General features: G+C 44.3%; 1 protein-coding gene across 4 annotated transcripts in view; it reads left to right on the forward strand.

Moving 5' to 3' along the window:
- Nucleotides 1-18673, forward strand: part of cftr (CF transmembrane conductance regulator) — an 89096-nt gene that overhangs the window by 33772 nt on the left and 36651 nt on the right. For all 4 annotated transcript variants that reach the window (XM_015963824.3, XM_054732751.2, XM_054732753.2 and 1 more), the window contains 3 exons: nt 1992-2084; nt 4475-4651; nt 4760-4951. In XM_015963824.3, the coding sequence (XP_015819310.1) occupies nt 1992-2084; nt 4475-4651; nt 4760-4951 (462 nt within the window). The remainder of the gene's footprint in view (nt 1-1991; nt 2085-4474; nt 4652-4759; nt 4952-18673) is intronic.

Consider the following 18673-nt stretch of genomic DNA (forward strand, 5'->3'; position numbering starts at 1 on the left):
GCACAGGCATCGCCCGTAGCATTTGCTATCCGTAGCTTTAGCAGCAGAGAGAGAGGTAGTGCCAACTCAGCGACTTTGTCGCTGTTCCTAATGCCTAGTGATGAACCTAGCTACATTTCTGAGGACCCTTAGCTACTTTCTTCTAGATATTTCCTGCACATTAGCAACAAAATAGCCATTTTCGCTCCGAACCATTCTTTGAACGTTGTTGCAGCTGTCATCAAGGATATAAATATTACAGATACAAAATATGTTACTGGTGATTTAGCTCACTTAGTAAGATGACAGACTCCTGTGCAAAAGACCCAGGTCTGATTCTCTCAGTGAATATGGTTTTGTTAGAGTTTATTTTTTACATTAATGGTATATTTTTTTACAGTAAGATGCCCAAATTTTTATTTGAGACTCGCCGAACGACAGTGAATTCACAGATAAAAAAGATGTGGGTTCAACTTTCATTTTGGAACAATTTTTCAAGCAAGGGCAGGGAATGATCAGAGCTTGCCGGAGGACTGACCCATCATAAACCTTTGTCGGCTGTGCTGAAGAGAAAGGTACAGAACCAAATTATTTAATTAATTAGATGCGCGTTCTCCTGTCCTCTGTCCTCCGGGCCACTAACACACACACACACACGGGACTGTCTCCGCTGTTATTTCCGTTAAGGAGTGTGCACGTACAGCATGCGCGCCTCGTGCACGAGCCTACTATTTAAGCTGTCGTTACGCTTTTGGCCTGAGGGGGCAATCGTGAGCATAAACGTTCAAAACTCCGTAAAGTCCCTTTAAATATTCAGACTGGTGGGCATCTGAAACCCTTCTCACATGAGTTCTGATGCACCAGAAAGTCACCTTTGAGAGGGGTTGGAAATAGGGCTGAACGATTAATTGCATTTGCAATTAAATTGCGATGTGACTAAAGGAGATTTTCTAATCGCAAAGGCTGCGATTTGACTGGCAGCGAGTGGTTAGCACAATGCTAATATACATTGAAAAACCCAAAGGGATGCTAATGCTAATATCGCCAAATAGATTCTTACAAATTACTAATTAGGAACGTGCCAAATTATTACATTTGGAGTCTAATAAAAATTTAAAACTGCCATTAATCAAATAAGTACAGACAGATATTTTAGTAAAGCTAGAAAACTGTACTTCAACTCCACTGAGTTTTGGCTAGCAGCTGTGAACGTAACTGAACTACGGAAGCTCTGCATGGACAAGACATCAAAAACTCTAAACACAAAAGACCAATAAAAGGGACAAACTTCTTTCCTGCAAATAAATTTTCACAGTTGATACTAATACCTATTCTCCTTCAAGGGATGTGCTCCTGGCTGCAAAGCATTGCACCTTCAAATACAAGATGTTGTCTTTATTTGTGAGTGTTCATGTATGTGTAGACAAAAATACTTGTTAATATATGTAGATACATAAACTTGTCTATATTCAGTTCAAGTTACATAGATCTTTATTTTTATTTTTTGCTTCCGTTAGTTGAAAAATGAGAAAAGCCCCTTAAGAAAATAATTGTGAATTAAATCGCAATTAGATTATCTTCCAAAATCGTTCGGCCCTAGTTGGAGAGCAAACGGCAGATTAAATTAGTCAATGTTTTTCATGTTTACATGAATGTCCATGTGACCTAGGCAGATGTAAAACCAGTTGTAAAAATGTTACCAGTCCTATTTAAGGTAGAAACTGAAGAGATATCGTTCAAACTCATCGAACACTAAATAATTAAACGAGTCTGCTATGCCTGATTCACCACATTATTAAAACAGAGCGAGAGAGAAAATGTTGCTACAAAAGCAGAGAAGATGCTGCTAAACGAACCTGGGGTCAGTACAAAAATAAGACATAAGGACTAATACATGCTGGCTGGCCAGCTCTAGATGGTTGATATCTGTTTTTAGTTAGTTATGATGTTTTTATGATCATTTGAGGCCCAAATCAGAATACAGATATGATCATTTACACCACATTGTTTAGGATTTCTTGCTGAAGGAAGAATACAGTGTTCTGGATTACAACCTGACCACGGTGGGACTGGAGCTGATCAACGTGTCTGCATCCTGGGATGAGGTTTGTTGTCTACATGTCAAACCTGAATACCAGACTTGTTGAATGGACCTGCTGTTAGGTGTTTAGGTGTTAAATGAGTGCACAGTAGTTTTATAACCTGGTGGCATTTAATTTCTCTTTGTTCAATTATTCCCTTCGGTTTATGCTCAGCACTTATGGTCGTTTCCAGTTATAAACAGTGAAGTAGAAAATGTCTTTTACCACATTGCAAAAACTCATGGCTCATTGGGATCTTAGCTGAGCTGCTTCACATGTAAGAAGTTTTAATCACATTCCTGGTTGTGGTGTTTTAACCCCAAAGAGCTAGCTGAAACCCTGCCAAGGGTGGTTTCTCAAGGGTCTTTGCTGAATGACTTTAGTTAAACCACTTTCAGAAGTTGTTCATTTGTTCCTTTGTTCTATGTTTCCACAACTTTTTTGGTTTTAGAACATATAGATCCACCGTTTGTAGTTCGGCAGAAACGTAGTGAAAAAGGTGACAACGTCCAAAGAAACCAGTAGAACAGATAAAAGACTCCTAGTCTGTCTCACTGGAAGCCAAATCTAAAGAAAAGATGAGTGGTAAATATCAGGGCTGATGCTGCAGTATATTTAGCTGGATCTGTTTTCTACCTTAAAATTGAAATAGTGCTAAATAATTAAAAGGTAAATCCTTGAATCCACTGAGCAGTAACTGGTTTAATGGTTAATTCCTCATTATCACTGGCCTGGGGATGCTAATTACTTATCTATAGGCTGTAAGCCTTGTCTAACAGGTGGGATTCATGCACCACCCAATACCGTGAGAAAATTAACATCCACCAGTGTATGGCCCCCCTTGGTTGCATAATTAATTAACTCGGTGTTGTCACCAGTCTGAACACCCCTGTGAAACTCAGCCAGTTCCCAAACGGAGCCTCCTTCTCTTCCTGAAAGGTGCCATTTGTACACAAATGCAGAGGGGGGCCTTTTGTCTTTGCTTACTGCTATAAACGCTTGGACGTCAGCGCTAATGACGACAAACAGTCAGAGCCAACCCTGACGCCACAGGAACCCTGACCCATCCAGGGTTCCTCTTTTCCAGCAGCGTCCTGCATCACCCTTTTATCAGTACAGAGGTGGCCACAGATGAGCTCAATAAGGCTGAGACTTTCAGAGCCCTCCTCCATCTTTCACTTCTCACAGACGTTTGTTGCAGCCTTTATAACACACACACACACACACACACACACACACACACACACACACACACACACACACACACACACACACACACACACACACACACACACACACACACACACACACACTCTCTCTCTCTCTCTCTCTCTCTCTCTCTCTCTCTCTCTCTCTCTCTCTCTCTCTAACACTTCTGAATAGTCCCTTCTAAATCACAAGACCTGTCGTTTAACCTGTCTGTTGTTCTTAACCCTTTGATGCATGAATTATGAAATCTTCAACCATGATTTTTTTAACAATTTTTTTTCATTCATCTTTAGGTGTGAATGAAACAAATTTCAACAAATATTTTTTGTTAAATTTTATAATTTACAAATAATTTATTACATGTCCATCTCAGTGGACAGCGTGCATTCTGAACATGAAATATGTTGGCTGGGCTTACTGAAGTCCAAACGGAGGGGCTCACATGCAATAAAGTCTTCAACAGCTGTGCTTAATAGCAAAAACAAATAAATAACAATTTTGAGTACCTGTCCACTTTAGTGACTATTATGCATCAAAGGGTTAAAAGCTGTTGTACGTGCTCTCCCACTGCAATGTTTACATCTGGTGGCCATGTGACTGCGTGGCAACATCTGACTGGTGATTGAGCAACAGGTAGATCCACTCACGGAGTGATCTGTTGTTATTTATTATATGAAATAATTTTTTTAAGTAACAAATCAAAATGTGTCAAATATAGCAGAGTAAAAGTAAAAGTCCTTCTTCAAAAATATACTCAAGTAAAAGTCAAAAGTATGATGCAGAAACAATACTTCTGGAGTAGATTTTTTTCAAAAATTAACTCAAGCAAATGTAACGGACTCAATATGACACGTTACTACCCCCCTCTGCATCTCCTACATACAAGTTTGTGGAAATAAAACAATTCAGAAATGTGACCACTAGAGTCTTCTCTCTCTTGTAAATAAAGAAAATTGTTTTTCTGAACTTTACATTTTATTCTTTGTTTCTGTCTGCCTGTCATTACGTTTGCTATCAGAGTGAGAGAGACAGGTGTGTGGTTACCATGGTGAGTCTGTGGCTGCAAGTTCAACATTTATTTTCACCTTAGTTCTCCCTCCCCTCTTCTACACTTTATATTTAATACAGATTTTTGTCTCTGCTTAGATTATTTTGCATTTTGTTTGTTTTTCATTCTTCAGTCAATCTTTTCTGACCCTCTCCAGGGCATTGGTGAGCTCTTTGAGAGAATAAAGGAGGAGAATAAAACAAACGGACACCAGAGCAGTGATGACGGGCTCTTCTTCACCAACTTGTACATCACACCTGTCCTCAGAAACATCAGCCTGTGTTTGGACAAAGGCACGATGCTTGCAGTGTCTGGATCTACAGGCTCAGGGAAGGTAAGCCCAAAATAAATGTGTTATAAATATCACAAGAAGGTTTTTGATAAAAAGGCTACATGCTAGTGGGTGAGAACATGTCTGTTCACGTGTTTCTGTTGTCTTCAGAGTTCTCTGCTCATGATGATCCTGGGAGAATTGGCCCCATCAGAAGGTCAAATCAGACACAGCGGTCGGATTTCCTACTCACCACAAACCTCTTGGATCATGCCGGGTACCATCCGTGATAACATCCTGTTTGGGCTCACCTTTGACGAGTACCGCTACACCTCAATAATCAAGGCCTGCCAGCTAGAAGAGGTACATTTTCTCGCTCAAATAAATAAATTTTACCTTATTTTCAAGCTGTTGCTGCTGTTTAAACAATCCAAATCTTTTCTGTTTGCTTCAAACCCAAAGTGTGATATTCATTATTATGATAGTTCTGTCTGGTTGTTTAAGATCTGATATCAATCAGTCAATCAATCAATCAATCAATCAATCAATCAATCAATCAATCAATCAATCAATCAATCAATCAATCAATCAATCAATCATCAATCAATCAAAGATACTTTATTAATCCCAGAGGGAAATTAGAGTTTCAGTACACATAATTCAGAGATCAGACATATATGGGCAAGACACATGACAAGAATTGGTGACTGTGGTCATTCGCAACCCTGAGTCGCGCTACCTTAATAGAGATAAGAGGGTTTACACGAGGATTGGTTCAGGTGGAGGCAAAAAAGGCACTTCAGAGTTACCCTCCCACCATATGGAGTCTGGTTCTGTTTCCTAGAAGAAAAACAATATTTTTTGTTGTAGAACTGATTAGCAGTAAGTTAGAGGAATGATGTACCATAGGGAAATACTACAATTTTTTTTCTCTCATTAAGAAAACCAATCCATTGGTAACAAATATAATTGATTTAAAACCTACAAACTACTAAACTAGAAAGTACAGAAAAGAATTACCTGCGTGCTCGTGTTTTGTCCATGTGGAGCCAACCACTTTTTCAGTCTGGCTTCCGTGTGGTTCATTTGATGGTACACACCCACCTGTGGACTGACGGGCTGGCTGATGCCTCTGCAGCTATATATATGCCAATGTTGAATAGCAAGCTCTTACCCTGATGCGTAATGTTTCTTCATGTTACCAAATGGCTTCCTGCAGGATTCCTCCTTTTCTGGGCCTTAATCCTTGCTTGGTGACACCTTCTCGTGTGTCTTGTATGAAGGTTCTTCTTCAGAGAGAGCCACAGTCCGAGTACCAAGAATGACCTCTACATCCTCCATTGTTTTTCACCATCTTATCCCATCCATCTACGACACCACAGACTTCTCTTCACCACTTTGCTAAGCAGAGCTTGCCCATGTGTTTGCATTCCTGAGGCAATCTGAACACAACCAGCTGCATGGGGCAGGCTGTGCCCACCCGGGTCAAGCCAAGCTCACCATAGTGTACAATGCCATAAGTTTGTAGACACTAGGCGAGTTTAGATCAGAGCTGCAGTGGAAACAAAGAACAAAGACTCTGTCGGCGCAGGAATGGCGCTCGTTTGAAACGGGTTTGGCATCAACTCTGGAAGATTTAGAGTTGGGCTTTTCTTTGAGACATGAGCAGATAGAGGAACTTAAGTAATTTATTTAGAAAAAAATAAGTATTTTCTTCTTCTTCTTTGAAGGTGTACAGCAGAGAGCCCTGTTGGCTGACTGAGATCGTGATGAATATGGCATGCTGTTTGTTGCTCTGATTGGTCCTTGCACTGTCCCGTTGCTGTAGAGACAGTCTGAAAGACCGCTGTAGATTCAGCCCTACAAATGAGCTTTGTCTATGGGCCGTGCTCAGACAACACTTTACACTTATAGGATTGCTTGCCAGGATACACCTGATCTGAGTCAACAGGTAGTCAACAGTCTTCTACAGAACCTGTGTACATGCATAACAGGTCGGTGAATGATAGAATCGGGTGTGTTGGAGCATGAAAATTAATAACAACAGGAATAACAGCTTTACTGTTGGTCACTCTCAGATGTCTGAAATACAATAATCACAAGTCACATTTTCTTTCACTAATGTTACACTTAAAGAGCGGGTCAATTGAGCCTCGGAGTCCTTCTCCACCCACGTATCAATTTTAAAAAATGCAACATTAGTAGGCGTTGCCTGGAGGACCGAGAGGGCGGAGCCGCGGCAGTGACGAAGACGATGGCTAACTAGACGAAGCTAGCTCCCTTCACTCTGAGCAGTTGATAGAAGTGGAGGACGTTTCTCCCCCTCCTTACACAGACACTCGAGAAGAAAGGGACCAAGTCTATTTGGAGGAGACAAGCGGACCTGAGTCTTATTGTTTTGAGCTTGTGAGTTGCCTGAAACTCCCAGAACCGACCCAACAGAATCACCTCTGAAAGGTAAGTAGCCGTTAGCCATAGCATTGGATTAGCTGCAGGGTTTGTCTCCACGGCCCTAAAAAGCTAGTATTCAGCATGTTTTAGAGGTTTATCTGCTTCAGCACACCTGGTTTTAATCAGCAACAAATAGCTGAGCTGCTTAACAGCTAATCTAACCTGTTAAAGCAGGAAAATCCACTGAAACATGCTGGATAGCTCTCCGGTAGCCCTGGGCTCAAGTTACAGTCTGCTGCATATAAAGTTATGAAAATACCCCATGAGAAAATCATTCTGTAATGTGTTCAGCCCACTAAAACTGCCCTGATTTCTTTATTTATTTACTAATAACAGCTGCTCTCTCGGTTCTAGGTCCTCTGGTGTCTGCAGCTGGTCTCTGCTGGTGTCCTCAGGATCAGGAACTTCCAGAAGAATGTGCCTTTCGATGACTCTTTCCCCCTTATTTGTTATATTAATTAAATAAATCTCAATATATACATTTCCTGTTTTTGTTCATGTCCATAAATACTTAAACATGCTTGAAATTAGAACGAGCTTTTAACAGTGAGGTGCCAGTTTAATTACAATAGAGCTAGTTAAACATGCAACAAAAATGTGATATTCAATGTAATTTATAAATATCCATTAAAATATCAAAACTGGAATCTAAATGAGATATTTGGCAGCACAAAAAACTTGTCAAACACAATATTTATTATAATAATTGTAGGCAGACAGGAGACAGAGCTGATGGAGGTTCTCAGTCATCGAAGGATGGCTGAAGGCTTTCCAGGAACAGGAGATGTGGTGTTGTCTCTTCTCTCTCTATTCTGCCAGATGATCTGATAGGTTACAGGTGTGTGAGGACATCCTCATGCTGTCATAACCAGATGACAGGAGTTATCAGGTGATCAGCCAGGCTAATGAGATGCAGAAAGAAAACAAATTCAGGACAGTGTACAATATGTGGTGTTGCTCACCTTATGTGCTCTTATAGAATATTAATGTGTGCATGCCTCATGGTGTAGAGTCCATATTTTGCTGAATGTCCTGCAATAATGCAGGTTATTAGTTACTTTACTTTTGATAGCAAAAACAAAATATTTAATGTAAAAGTTATTTTCCAGGAGAATCAGCTCACACGTCACCACCAAGTGTCACAGGGCAGAATCAGTAGCCTCCTTCATGATGTAATCACATACTTATTTAATTGTTAATATCTTAAAAATTCTGAAATGTTTTAATTTTTTTTTTTTTTTTTACCTTGAACAGTTCACTGAGCTTGCACTGTCACTGAGGTGGAAGCTGGAATCAACAGCAGACACCTTACATCTTGGTCTTTTCAGGGGGTCTGGACGCTCTGGGACCTTCTGGAAGATGAATTTTCATCATGGTCCCTGTGGGTCACCAGACACACTGCGGCTGTGAACTCCATTCTGGCTGGCTATGTAAAAACAAAGAAGCAGCACATTTATAAATGTTTAAAAGAGCATAAAATCACGTGTAAAAATAATCTGTAAAACAAATTAAAACTAGACGGTAATAATAAAATGTTTACATAGAAGATTATTAAAAATAATTCACCTTTGCTACAGGTAAGACTTCACGTCAGCCTGGACAAGTGCATTCTTGCAGCTAAATCAGTCTGACAGCCAGTGTCTTGGGTAGATTTAGCCTGAAAAAAAAAATAGAAGCACATTGTTGTTGGGAGTTTATAAAGTCAGATAATATACAAAAGAATCTCCTATATAGGCGCTTTATAACATTCCTAGTGTGTGATCGTTGTTATAACGTAAAAGTCAGTCACATATGATGTGGAGAGCCTGAAATGCGACCTCCTGAACAGAATTCCTCACAGAACCGGGTCACAAGCTGGATTTCACGCTGTAATGCTGTCAACTAGTGCTGCGTTAGTTAGAGACACTGTTGCAGAATTGCCGACTGACTAGCTAAAGGAAGTGAACCACGTCTCTCAGACTTTGCATTTAGGTAGGGAATTGTCTTTAGAAGATGTTAAAACGTTTATTTAGCTGACTCACCTCAGACTGGAGCCCGCCGTGGTGGGGGAGCAGAGTCGGTGGGCTGCATCTAAATCGCGGAAGAGCCACGGTGGGCAGCCTCCCTCTTCAAACGGAGGCGTGCAGAATCGCGGGTAAAATGCCCACAGAGTCACCGCAACCATACTACACTACACCTACTCACCAATACTAAGACGATATGGAACACTAAACCCGAAATACTTTCCCAATTACACTAACAGCCAAACACTAACTAAACTACAATATACAACAGCCAAGCTAACACTAAATAAGTATTTATAACACTAAAAGATATGCTAAAGACTAGGATATGCTAATGCTATATGCTAATGCTGAACTACTGCTGACCTCCTACACTCGCTTGCAAATCCAACTCCCACTCGCCACAGGGCGTGGCCGAGACGCTCGTTGCTTTTATAACTTTGGCACGGAGCTGCTACGTAGTACTCTACTGGTTTACGTAGTACTTTACTCTTTAGCCATTGGCTAAAATTTATTCAAAATGACTCAAATTCTATGTTTTCAGCTGAAGGTGGCGCATTACTGTGGTTTTTAGACAGAATTTTTAATTTTTAAAGAAAATGCACCAAAATGCTAAAATAAAGAATGCACACATTTAAAACACTATTAGACACTCATTTATACAGTTCATCAGCAAAAAAAAGTTAATTTAGACGTTACTTGCTCTTTAAGCCTGGTTTATGCTTCTCCGTCAGCTCCGCAAGGGACAGACACGCACGGATTGACTGAAGCGTTTTGCTCTCATACTTCTCCGTCTCCTGGGGAGTTTTGCAAAGCAATTGCCCGGCAGGACAACAGAGGGCTTAGCTCTGTCCTGTGGTATCATGTCATGTATCGGTCCAAGATAGTGTGTTTATATTGTGTTTTTTTGTGTATATAAGAGACTTTTAACACGGACAAATTTGTCTCTCATTCTCCCCCTCTTCATGCGCTCCCCACCTCTAAACCCACGTTTCCTGTCATTTCCGTCCACAAATAAAACGCTTGCTGCGCATCTTTTCACTCCTCCAGTCACGGGAGGATTAAACGTTCATATTTTTAGAGTTTTTTCGCGAGGTATTCTTCAAGCTTCTCCGTGTCTGTCGCTAGTTATCCTCGGCTCTCTTTGCAATGGTGGCGGTGTAAACAACAGCGGCGTCCTGACCAATCACAAGCTTGCGTAATTCCTCTCGTTCGACGGATGTTTAAAAAAGTGGGCTCGACTCTGTACGTACTTGCGTGCCCTACTCAAGGACGGATAATGGTATTGCGTGTCTCCGCACTGACGCAGACGGAGAAGCATAAATCAGGCTTTAAACTGTACACAGTCAAGCCTTTAGTTCAGGTGTGTCCTGTAAGGCCTGACTCGAGCTGAGCTGGACCGGAGCGAGAGTTCGGAATGTAGCGTGTTTTTAGACCCAAGCGCGGAGTGACTGACGCCGGGCAGATTGACATGCGGTTTGTTCTAGGAGTCAAACCGTACAATAACTGGAGAGCACGGCGGCTCCAAAAGGTAAAAAGCTGAATTACTTTGAGTCTGCAGGACGAGTAGCTCGGGCTGATCTGGTCAGGACAGGCTGAGTGATCGGGTTGGATCTGGTCAGAACTCGGAGCACAGTTTGGTTAGAACGATGACTGAATGGTTTGGCGTTGAGCTGTACTTCCTTATGTAGATGTGGCGGGTGACGGGCGGAAGACTGCTGCTGGGAATGCTGGATAGTGGAGTTCGGTTGGTCTGAGTGAGTGTGGGATCCTCCGGGGGAGGATGTCGAGGGTTGTGAAGGAGGCAGTGTGACAGGACCCCCCACCTGAGGGACGGCTCCAGAAGTCCCAGGGCGGCGGGCCCAGACATCCAAGATGAGCGAGGGGTCCATGATTGCACTCGTCAGTTCCCAGGAGCATTCCTCTGAACCGTAATCTGCCCAGTCCACCAGGTACTGCCAACCTCTGCCATGGTGACGGGCGTCCAGCAGGCGCCGCACAGTGAAAATCCCATCCTCGCCAACCCCTCTAGGCGGAGGCTCGGGATCCGGCGGAGGAGCGAGGGGAGAAGTCCATACTGGTCTCAGCTGGGACACATGGAATATGGGATGTACTTTGAGAGGCCTGGGCAGGCAGATACGGTACGCCACCGGGTTAATGACCCTCTCCACAGGGCAGGGCCCCAAAAATTGTGCAGTGAGCTTCCAGGAGCCAGCGGGTAGGCGCATGTTCCGGGTAGGCACCCATACCCTGTCCCAGGTTGGAAAGTCGGCCCCGTCCGATGGCAGCGCTTGTGCTGGCGAGTGTATTCAGTGTTAGCTCGCTGGATGGCTGCCCGAGCACGGACCCAGGCGAGGCGGCAGCGCCAGACCAGGGTCTGGGCAGCAGGGACCTCAGTCTCAGGTTCCTGGTGGTGGAAGAGAGGGGGCTGGTATCTATTACACAACTCGATTGGGGAGAGACCAGTGGCCGAGGAGACATGGAGATTGTGGGACATCTCCGCCCACAAGAGGTATTTGGGCCAAGTGGTTGGTTGGGACGAGGCAAAGCAGTAGAGGTACCGACCAAGTTGCTGGTTTGCACGCTCAGTCTGCCCATTGGTTTGGGGGTGGTAACCAGAGGAGAGACTACTACTGGCACCAACCAGCCGACAGAAAGCCTTCCAGAATCTGGACATAAACTGGGGTCCCTGATCTGAGACAATGTCCTGGGGGAACCCATGGAGGCGCACCACCTGCTCCAGGAGGATTTCGGCCAGCTGCTTGGCTGTGGGCAGGCCAGAAAGAGCCACTAGGTGGACCGCCTTCGAGAACCTGTCCACGATGGTTAGGATGGTCTTGAGCTGGTTGACAGGAGGTAAACCCGTGACAAAGTCTAGGCCGATGTGGGACCAGGGTTGGTGTGGAATTGGGAGAGGTTGCAGAGCTCCAGTCGGGGGTTGGTTTGGGGTCTTGGAGCGGGCGCAAGTGGAACAGGCGGCTACATATTCTTTGACATCTTTGGCCATAGAAGGCCACCATAGCGCACGTCGCAGGAACTGGAGGGTTCGGGTCTCCCCTTGGTGTCCAGCCAGGCGGGATGCATGCCCCCAGGCCAGGGCCTCAGAGCGGCAGGTGGAAGGCACATAAAGCCGGGCGGAGGGCGCATCGGCAGGTGCGGGATCGGTGGGCAAAGCAGCCCAGATGGCGTCCTCTACTGGCCAGTGGAGAGCTGCGATGAACTTCTGGGCTGGGAGAATGGGTGGCGGTTCCCTTACGGGTGCAGATTGGATGTAACGGCGGGAAAGGGTGTCAGCCTTCAGATTCTTTGAACCAGGGCGGTAGGCCAGGTGGAAGTGAAATTATTCTAATAACAGTGCCCAGCGGGCCTGACAGGGATTGAGTTGCCAAGCGTTCTGGATGTGGACGAGGTTCTGGTGGTCCGTCCAAATGGTAAATGGGTCCGATGTACCCAGCAACCACTGCCGCCATTCCTCCAAGGCCCATTTAATGGCCAGGAGTTCCCTGTCACCTACCCCGTAATTACTTTGGGTTGGAGATAATTTACAGGGGAAGTAGGCACAGGGATGAAGCTTGGAGTCAGGACCGCGTTGAGACAGGACCGCCCCTGCCCCACCTCAGAAGCGCCCACCTCTACTACAAAAGGCCTTGTTGGATCCGGATGTACGAGGATGGGGGCAGTGGTGAAGCGGTAGACCAGGGTGTGGAGATGCCTGTGTGGCCTCAGGTGTTAGACGGAATGGGCTTGTCTGGTTTGACGTTCTGGTTAGGGCAGTGAGAGGAGCCGCGATGGAACTGAAACCGCGTATGAAGCGGTGATAGAAATTCGAGAAGCCCAGGAAGCTCTGAAGCTGCTTCAGGGAAGTGGGTATCGGCCATTGGGCCACAGCCTGGACTTTCTGGGGGTCCATTGAGAACCCCTGAGACGAGACAGTGAACCTCAGGAAGGAAATGGTCTCCTGATGAAAAGCACATTTCTCTAACTTGCAGTAGAGCCAGTTCTCCAACAGCCGGGAAAGGACTGCTCGGACGTGTGTGAAGTGTTCCTCTAGGGTTCGGGAATAAATCAATATGTCGTCGAGGTAAATAAAAACCCATCTGCCCAACATGTCCCTCAGGACGTCCATGATCAGGCGTTGGAAAACTGCAGGGCTGTTTCACAAGCCAAAAGGCATCACTAGGTATTCCCAGTGGCCTGCCGGGGTAATAAAGGTGGTCTTCCACTCGTCGCCTTGCTTTATCCTGACTAGATTGTAAGCACTGCGCAGGTCCAACTTGGTGAAGTTGGTGGACTGGGACACTACGTCCAAGGCGGTAGTCATCAAAGGCAAGGGGTGACGATCTCGGATCGTGATCTTATTTAAACCCCGATAGTCAATGCAGGGTCGAAGACCCCCCTCCTTCTTCTTCACGAAGAAGAAACCCGCGGCTCCTGGCGAGGTGGAAGGGCGGATGAACCCATGCTGAAGAACGTCGGCGATATAGTCATCCATGGCCAGAGTCTCTGTTGGGGACAGGGAGTACAAGTGGCCCCGTGGTGGAACAGAACCGGGCAGGAGTTTTATCTCCAGGTCATAAGGGTGGTGAGGAGGCAAGACAGTGGTAGGGCTCTTTGAAAAAACCTGAGCCAGGTCATGATAACAGGAGGGGAACTGTGATTTATCAACATCCTCAGGAACTGGGTGGCCAGGCTCTGAATCAGGTTGAGGAGTTCGATGAGAATGGCAGGCAGCACCCCAGGTAAGCACTCGGCCAGACGACCAGGAGATCTGGGGATTATGGCGCAGGAACCAGGAGTGACCCAGGATCAGGGGGGACAAAGGAGCTGTCACAACAAGGAATTGGAGAGTCTCGGAGTGGGAAGTATGTCCATGCGGAGACCAACCGTCTCTTGGCGGATTGGATAGGGTTTGATAGGGGTTCCTTCCACGGAGGTGACGGTAATGGTCTGTCAGAGGGAGGACGGGGAACCCGAAGTCGAGAGGCGTGATCTTGGTCCATGAAGCAGTCGGCTGCTCCGGAGTCCAGGAGCGCCTTCAGCTCGACAGGTCCCTGGGGAAGGTGCGGGTCGAGGGGGCTCCTGCTACTCCAAGTAGGACCCCTCTGCTACTGCCTACTTGGAGTCTGCGTTTCCCGGCCGGAGGGGACAGGTGATACGCCAATGGCCAGGAGCACCACAGTAGGCGCACAACCCCTCCCTATAGCACCTCTCTCTCTCTCCTCTGGGCTCAGGTATCCCAGCTGCATGGGTTCGTCAGGGGACAAACTGACTGGGCGAGGACGGGCTGGCGCTGAGGTCGTCGCCACAGGCAGTTCAGCAGGTCGACGGGTAAAAAGACGCTGGTCCATCTGAAGAGCGAGGTCGGCCGCATCGTCCAGGGTCCCTGGGGTCTCCCTCCCTATCATCCCATCTCGGATTCGCGGGGAGAGCCCCTCCAGGTAGACTGCCTTCAGGGCCTCATCCCCCCATTTCAGTTTGGCAGCCGTGGTTCGGAACCGGGACGTGTACTGGGCCACAGTCTGACTCCCCTGTCGGAGCTGAAGGAGTTGGGCTTCCGTTGATATCTCGCCGCTGGGGGGAACAAAATCCCTCCTCTGTTCGGCCACAAAAACATCATAATCATTGCAGGCCTCCGACTTCTTGTTATACAGGGCTGCGGCCCACTCCTGAGCTCGGCCGGTGAGGAGGGAGGTGAGCTGCGCCATGCGGGAGCCGGCTGTGGCATAGCAGTGGGGCTGACACTCGAAGGTCATGGCGAGTGTGGCTAACATGCCCTCAGGGGAGCTGTGCGTGCCGTCCCACTTCTCCGGGAGGCTGAGGATCGGTACATCCCATTCTCTGGAGGTCTGCTGCTGCTGCTGCTGCTTCGCAGCGGAAAGCTGGAGAACTACCGTGGCTACGGACTCCACCTTGTCAGCTAGGCATCCCACAGTAGCTCCCATCTGGATCACCTGCGATCGCAGGGACTCAAACTCCTCTGGGTCAATATTAGACTCAGTCATCCTGTAAGGCCTGACTCAAGCTGAGCTGGACCGGAGCGAGAGTCCGGAATGTAGCGTGTTTTTAGACCCAAGCGCGGAATGACTGACGCCGGGCAGATTGACATGCGGTTTGTTCTAGGAGTCAAACCGTGCAATAACTGGAGAGCACGGCGGCTCCAAAAGGTAAAAAGCTGACTTACTTTGAGTCGGCAGGACGAGTAGCTCGGGCTGATCTGGTCAGGACAGGTTGAGTGATCGGGTTGGATCTGGTCGGAACTCGGAGCACAGTTTGGTTAGAACGATGACTGAGTGGTTTGGCGTTGAGCTGTACTTCCTTAAGTAGATGTGGCGGGTGACGTGGGGTGGAAAACTGGCGCTGGGAATGCTGGGTAGTGGAGTTCGGTTGGTCTGAGTGAGTGTGGGATCCTCCGGGGGAGGATGTCGATGGTTGTGAAGGAGGCAGCGTGACATGTCCAAAGTGTGGCCCTTGGGGCGATTTTGTGTTGCCGTCACTCCTGGAGGCGGATATAAAATCGTATATTTTAATATTTTAGGTTAGCAAACAACATTCCTAAAAGAACTAATTATAACATCAGTGGAAAAATAACAAGTAATAAAAACAGTATACTTTTGACTCCAGTAACTAGCGATGAAATAAGAATCATTGTAAATAAATGCATCAATAAAAGAACTGCTGACTGTAACGATCTAGACATAACATTAATAAAAAATATAATAGAAAATATCATCCATCCCTTCACTTCCATATGTATTTTATCTTTTCCAACAGGGACATTTCCAGATAACTTGAAAATAGCAAAAGTCATACCAATATACAAAAGTGGTGAAAAACTTACTTTTTCCAATTACAGACCAATATCCTTAATGTCGCAATTTTTAAAAATATTAGAAAAACTATTTATTACTGGGCTAGATGAATTCCTGATGAAAGAAAATATATTAAACGACAGTCAACATGGTTTTAGAACTAATCATTCAACTTCCATGGCACTAATGGAACTTACAGAGGAAATATTGGAGGCCATTGACAAAAAGAACCATTTCATAAGTATTTTTATTGATTTAAAAAAGCGTTTGATACAGTAGATCATGAAATTCTTCTTTAAAAAACTTAGTAAATATGGTATCAAAGCAATGGCTCTGAAATGGTTAACGAGTTATTTGAATAATAGGAAACTATGTACAAATAAATGGCATTAAATCAAATCTACGTGATATTACTTGTGGGGTACCACAAGGGTCAGTACTGGGTCCGAAACTATTTATTATGTATATAAATGATATTGCCTCTATATCAAATATATTAAAATGTATTCTATTTGCAGATGACACTACCTTTAATTATGCAGAAGATAAAATCAGATGATAGAAACAGTACAAACTGAGATGAAAAAAAATAATATTATAGCTCGATGGGAATAAACTCTCATTAAACACTGATAAATCATGTTTCATCATATTTAGTAAAAGTAACTCAAATGATACAAGTCTATTAAATATAGATGATATTAATATTACAAGAGTAAAAGAAGTAAAATTTCTGGGAGTTATAATCGATGAAAATGCATCTTGGAAGCCACATATAAACAATGTGAAAACTAAAATAGCTAAAACAATTGCAATGTTACATAGAGTAAAATGGTCACTGGATGATAACTCTCTATATTTATTATTTAATTCACTTATTGCACCATATTTGAACTATTGTATAGACAGGGCCGTTGCTAGTTATTTTGGTGCCCTAAGCACAAAGGCTTCGTGGTGCCCCCCCCCCCCCCCCCCCCCCGCAGAAAAAACAACACAATAACACAGTATGTGCAAGCGCTTCGCCTTAAATTCTCTTTAATTCTCTTGCATAAACTGCTTATTATTTCCAAAAAGTAGGATTGATATTTACATAATATAACATACTCAACACAGGAACTCCATATTGCTATTATTTAGAATTATGTAACAGACCCACACACCACAAGCACCGGTTGTGGCACATGTGTTTCTCCAATGTAATTTTCAGATGCTTTTTCAGATCCAGGACTCACTCTGCCTTCAGAAGTGCTGGCTATGGGCTGTGCTCGGTCTGTATCCTGGTCAGGGCTGGATGATGTTGTAGAAGGTTCAGACGTGATGGCTGACACCTGATCTTGAGCTCTTGAACTGCTGGTGGAGGGCTGATCTGAACTTTTGGCATGAGCTCCTCCTTGAATGTACTTGTTCATTGAGCCTGCATTCAAACACAAAAAGATAATTTGTCATAATCATTCTATAATAAGATAAAAGTTTTAAACCATGGTAAAAAAATACTGCAATTAATTATTTATAGGTTTATATTGGCTTATAAATCACTGGCATGTGACATGACTAAATTCAAAACTATTTAACCTTAACTAGAGAGGCACAATACAGACATTTTATACACAACTAGAAAAATCTGAATATGAAGGGAGGAGGTTAGCATAATGGACATTTTTCTTCAAATTATACCATCAGCAGCTGATGTTCCCCTTGGCCCGTAAATGTTTATGAAATGTATATCAACATAGAGCAAATACCTAATTAGAAAATAGGTTAGTCAAATTTTTCATATTAAATCTCAGTTACATAGCCTATAGGCCACATGGGCTATTTAGTAATGATATAAATCATGTCCATAGTTAACTCATGATTAATCACAAACAGCCGCTTATTTAAAAATAAAATGTCTTACTTGACCTTGACGGTGTTTTTGTCCTTCCTGTTTTTGTGATATTTATCAAGTATTTGGGTGGACAAATATGATTCATTTGTTTATTTATCTTTCAAAACAGCACAGATGGGCCTATCTGACCTCACAAAGATGTTTTAAGATGAACTTATTAAAACAAAAAAAATCTTCAAACTCTTCAAGGTCAATTTTTTAGATGAACCTTTAACACTGTTCAAACTTATTTGTTGATACAAGTCGCATGAACAGGCTGAATAAAAGGATATTTCCCTTTGTTGCATTTAACTATTTCTTCTTCTTTAAAGAAGTGCTGATTCAGAAGAGAATAACTGCGTTTTTTCTCCAGCAGTAAAAAAGCTCCAAAGCTTCTCTGAGTTTCTCTCCCTCTCAGCCTCCCTCACTCAGCTACTGATGAACGCCCGGTAGGTGGACGGGAGGCTGCGGGACAGAGTGGCGCATTATGCTTTTAACATACTGGAGAAGCAGAGAACGAAATCTGCCCAAACCACGCAGATAGAGTGAAAATGTTAAATGTGCGGAAGCAGAGTGCGAAAAACACCAAATAAAATTCCTGAAAAGCAGCATGCTTACCAAACTTGGCAAAATTTGACCAAAAACAGATTAATTAACAGCAGTAACAAGTCCGAATTTAAGCTAGGTCAAACGACCCTCTGAACTTGACCACATGTATTTAGAATTAGAAATAGATAAAAAATTAAGAATTTCCATTAAAATACCTGTCTTACCTGCAATCGAAGCAACAGCATCATCCCGCTGTTTTTTCTTTTGTCTTTTTACTGCCCCGGACTCCTGCAGCCTTTTCGGAGCCATGACTGTGACCGCGGCATCCTCCGCAGGTGTACTGCGGGGGGTGGGGTGACACGGTCCATCTCCTCTCCTTTTTGTATTGTTTTATCTCTGTAAACAT

Source organism: Nothobranchius furzeri, chromosome 4, assembly GCF_043380555.1.
Source record: "Nothobranchius furzeri strain GRZ-AD chromosome 4, NfurGRZ-RIMD1, whole genome shotgun sequence".
Lineage (NCBI taxonomy): Eukaryota > Metazoa > Chordata > Actinopteri > Cyprinodontiformes > Nothobranchiidae > Nothobranchius > Nothobranchius furzeri.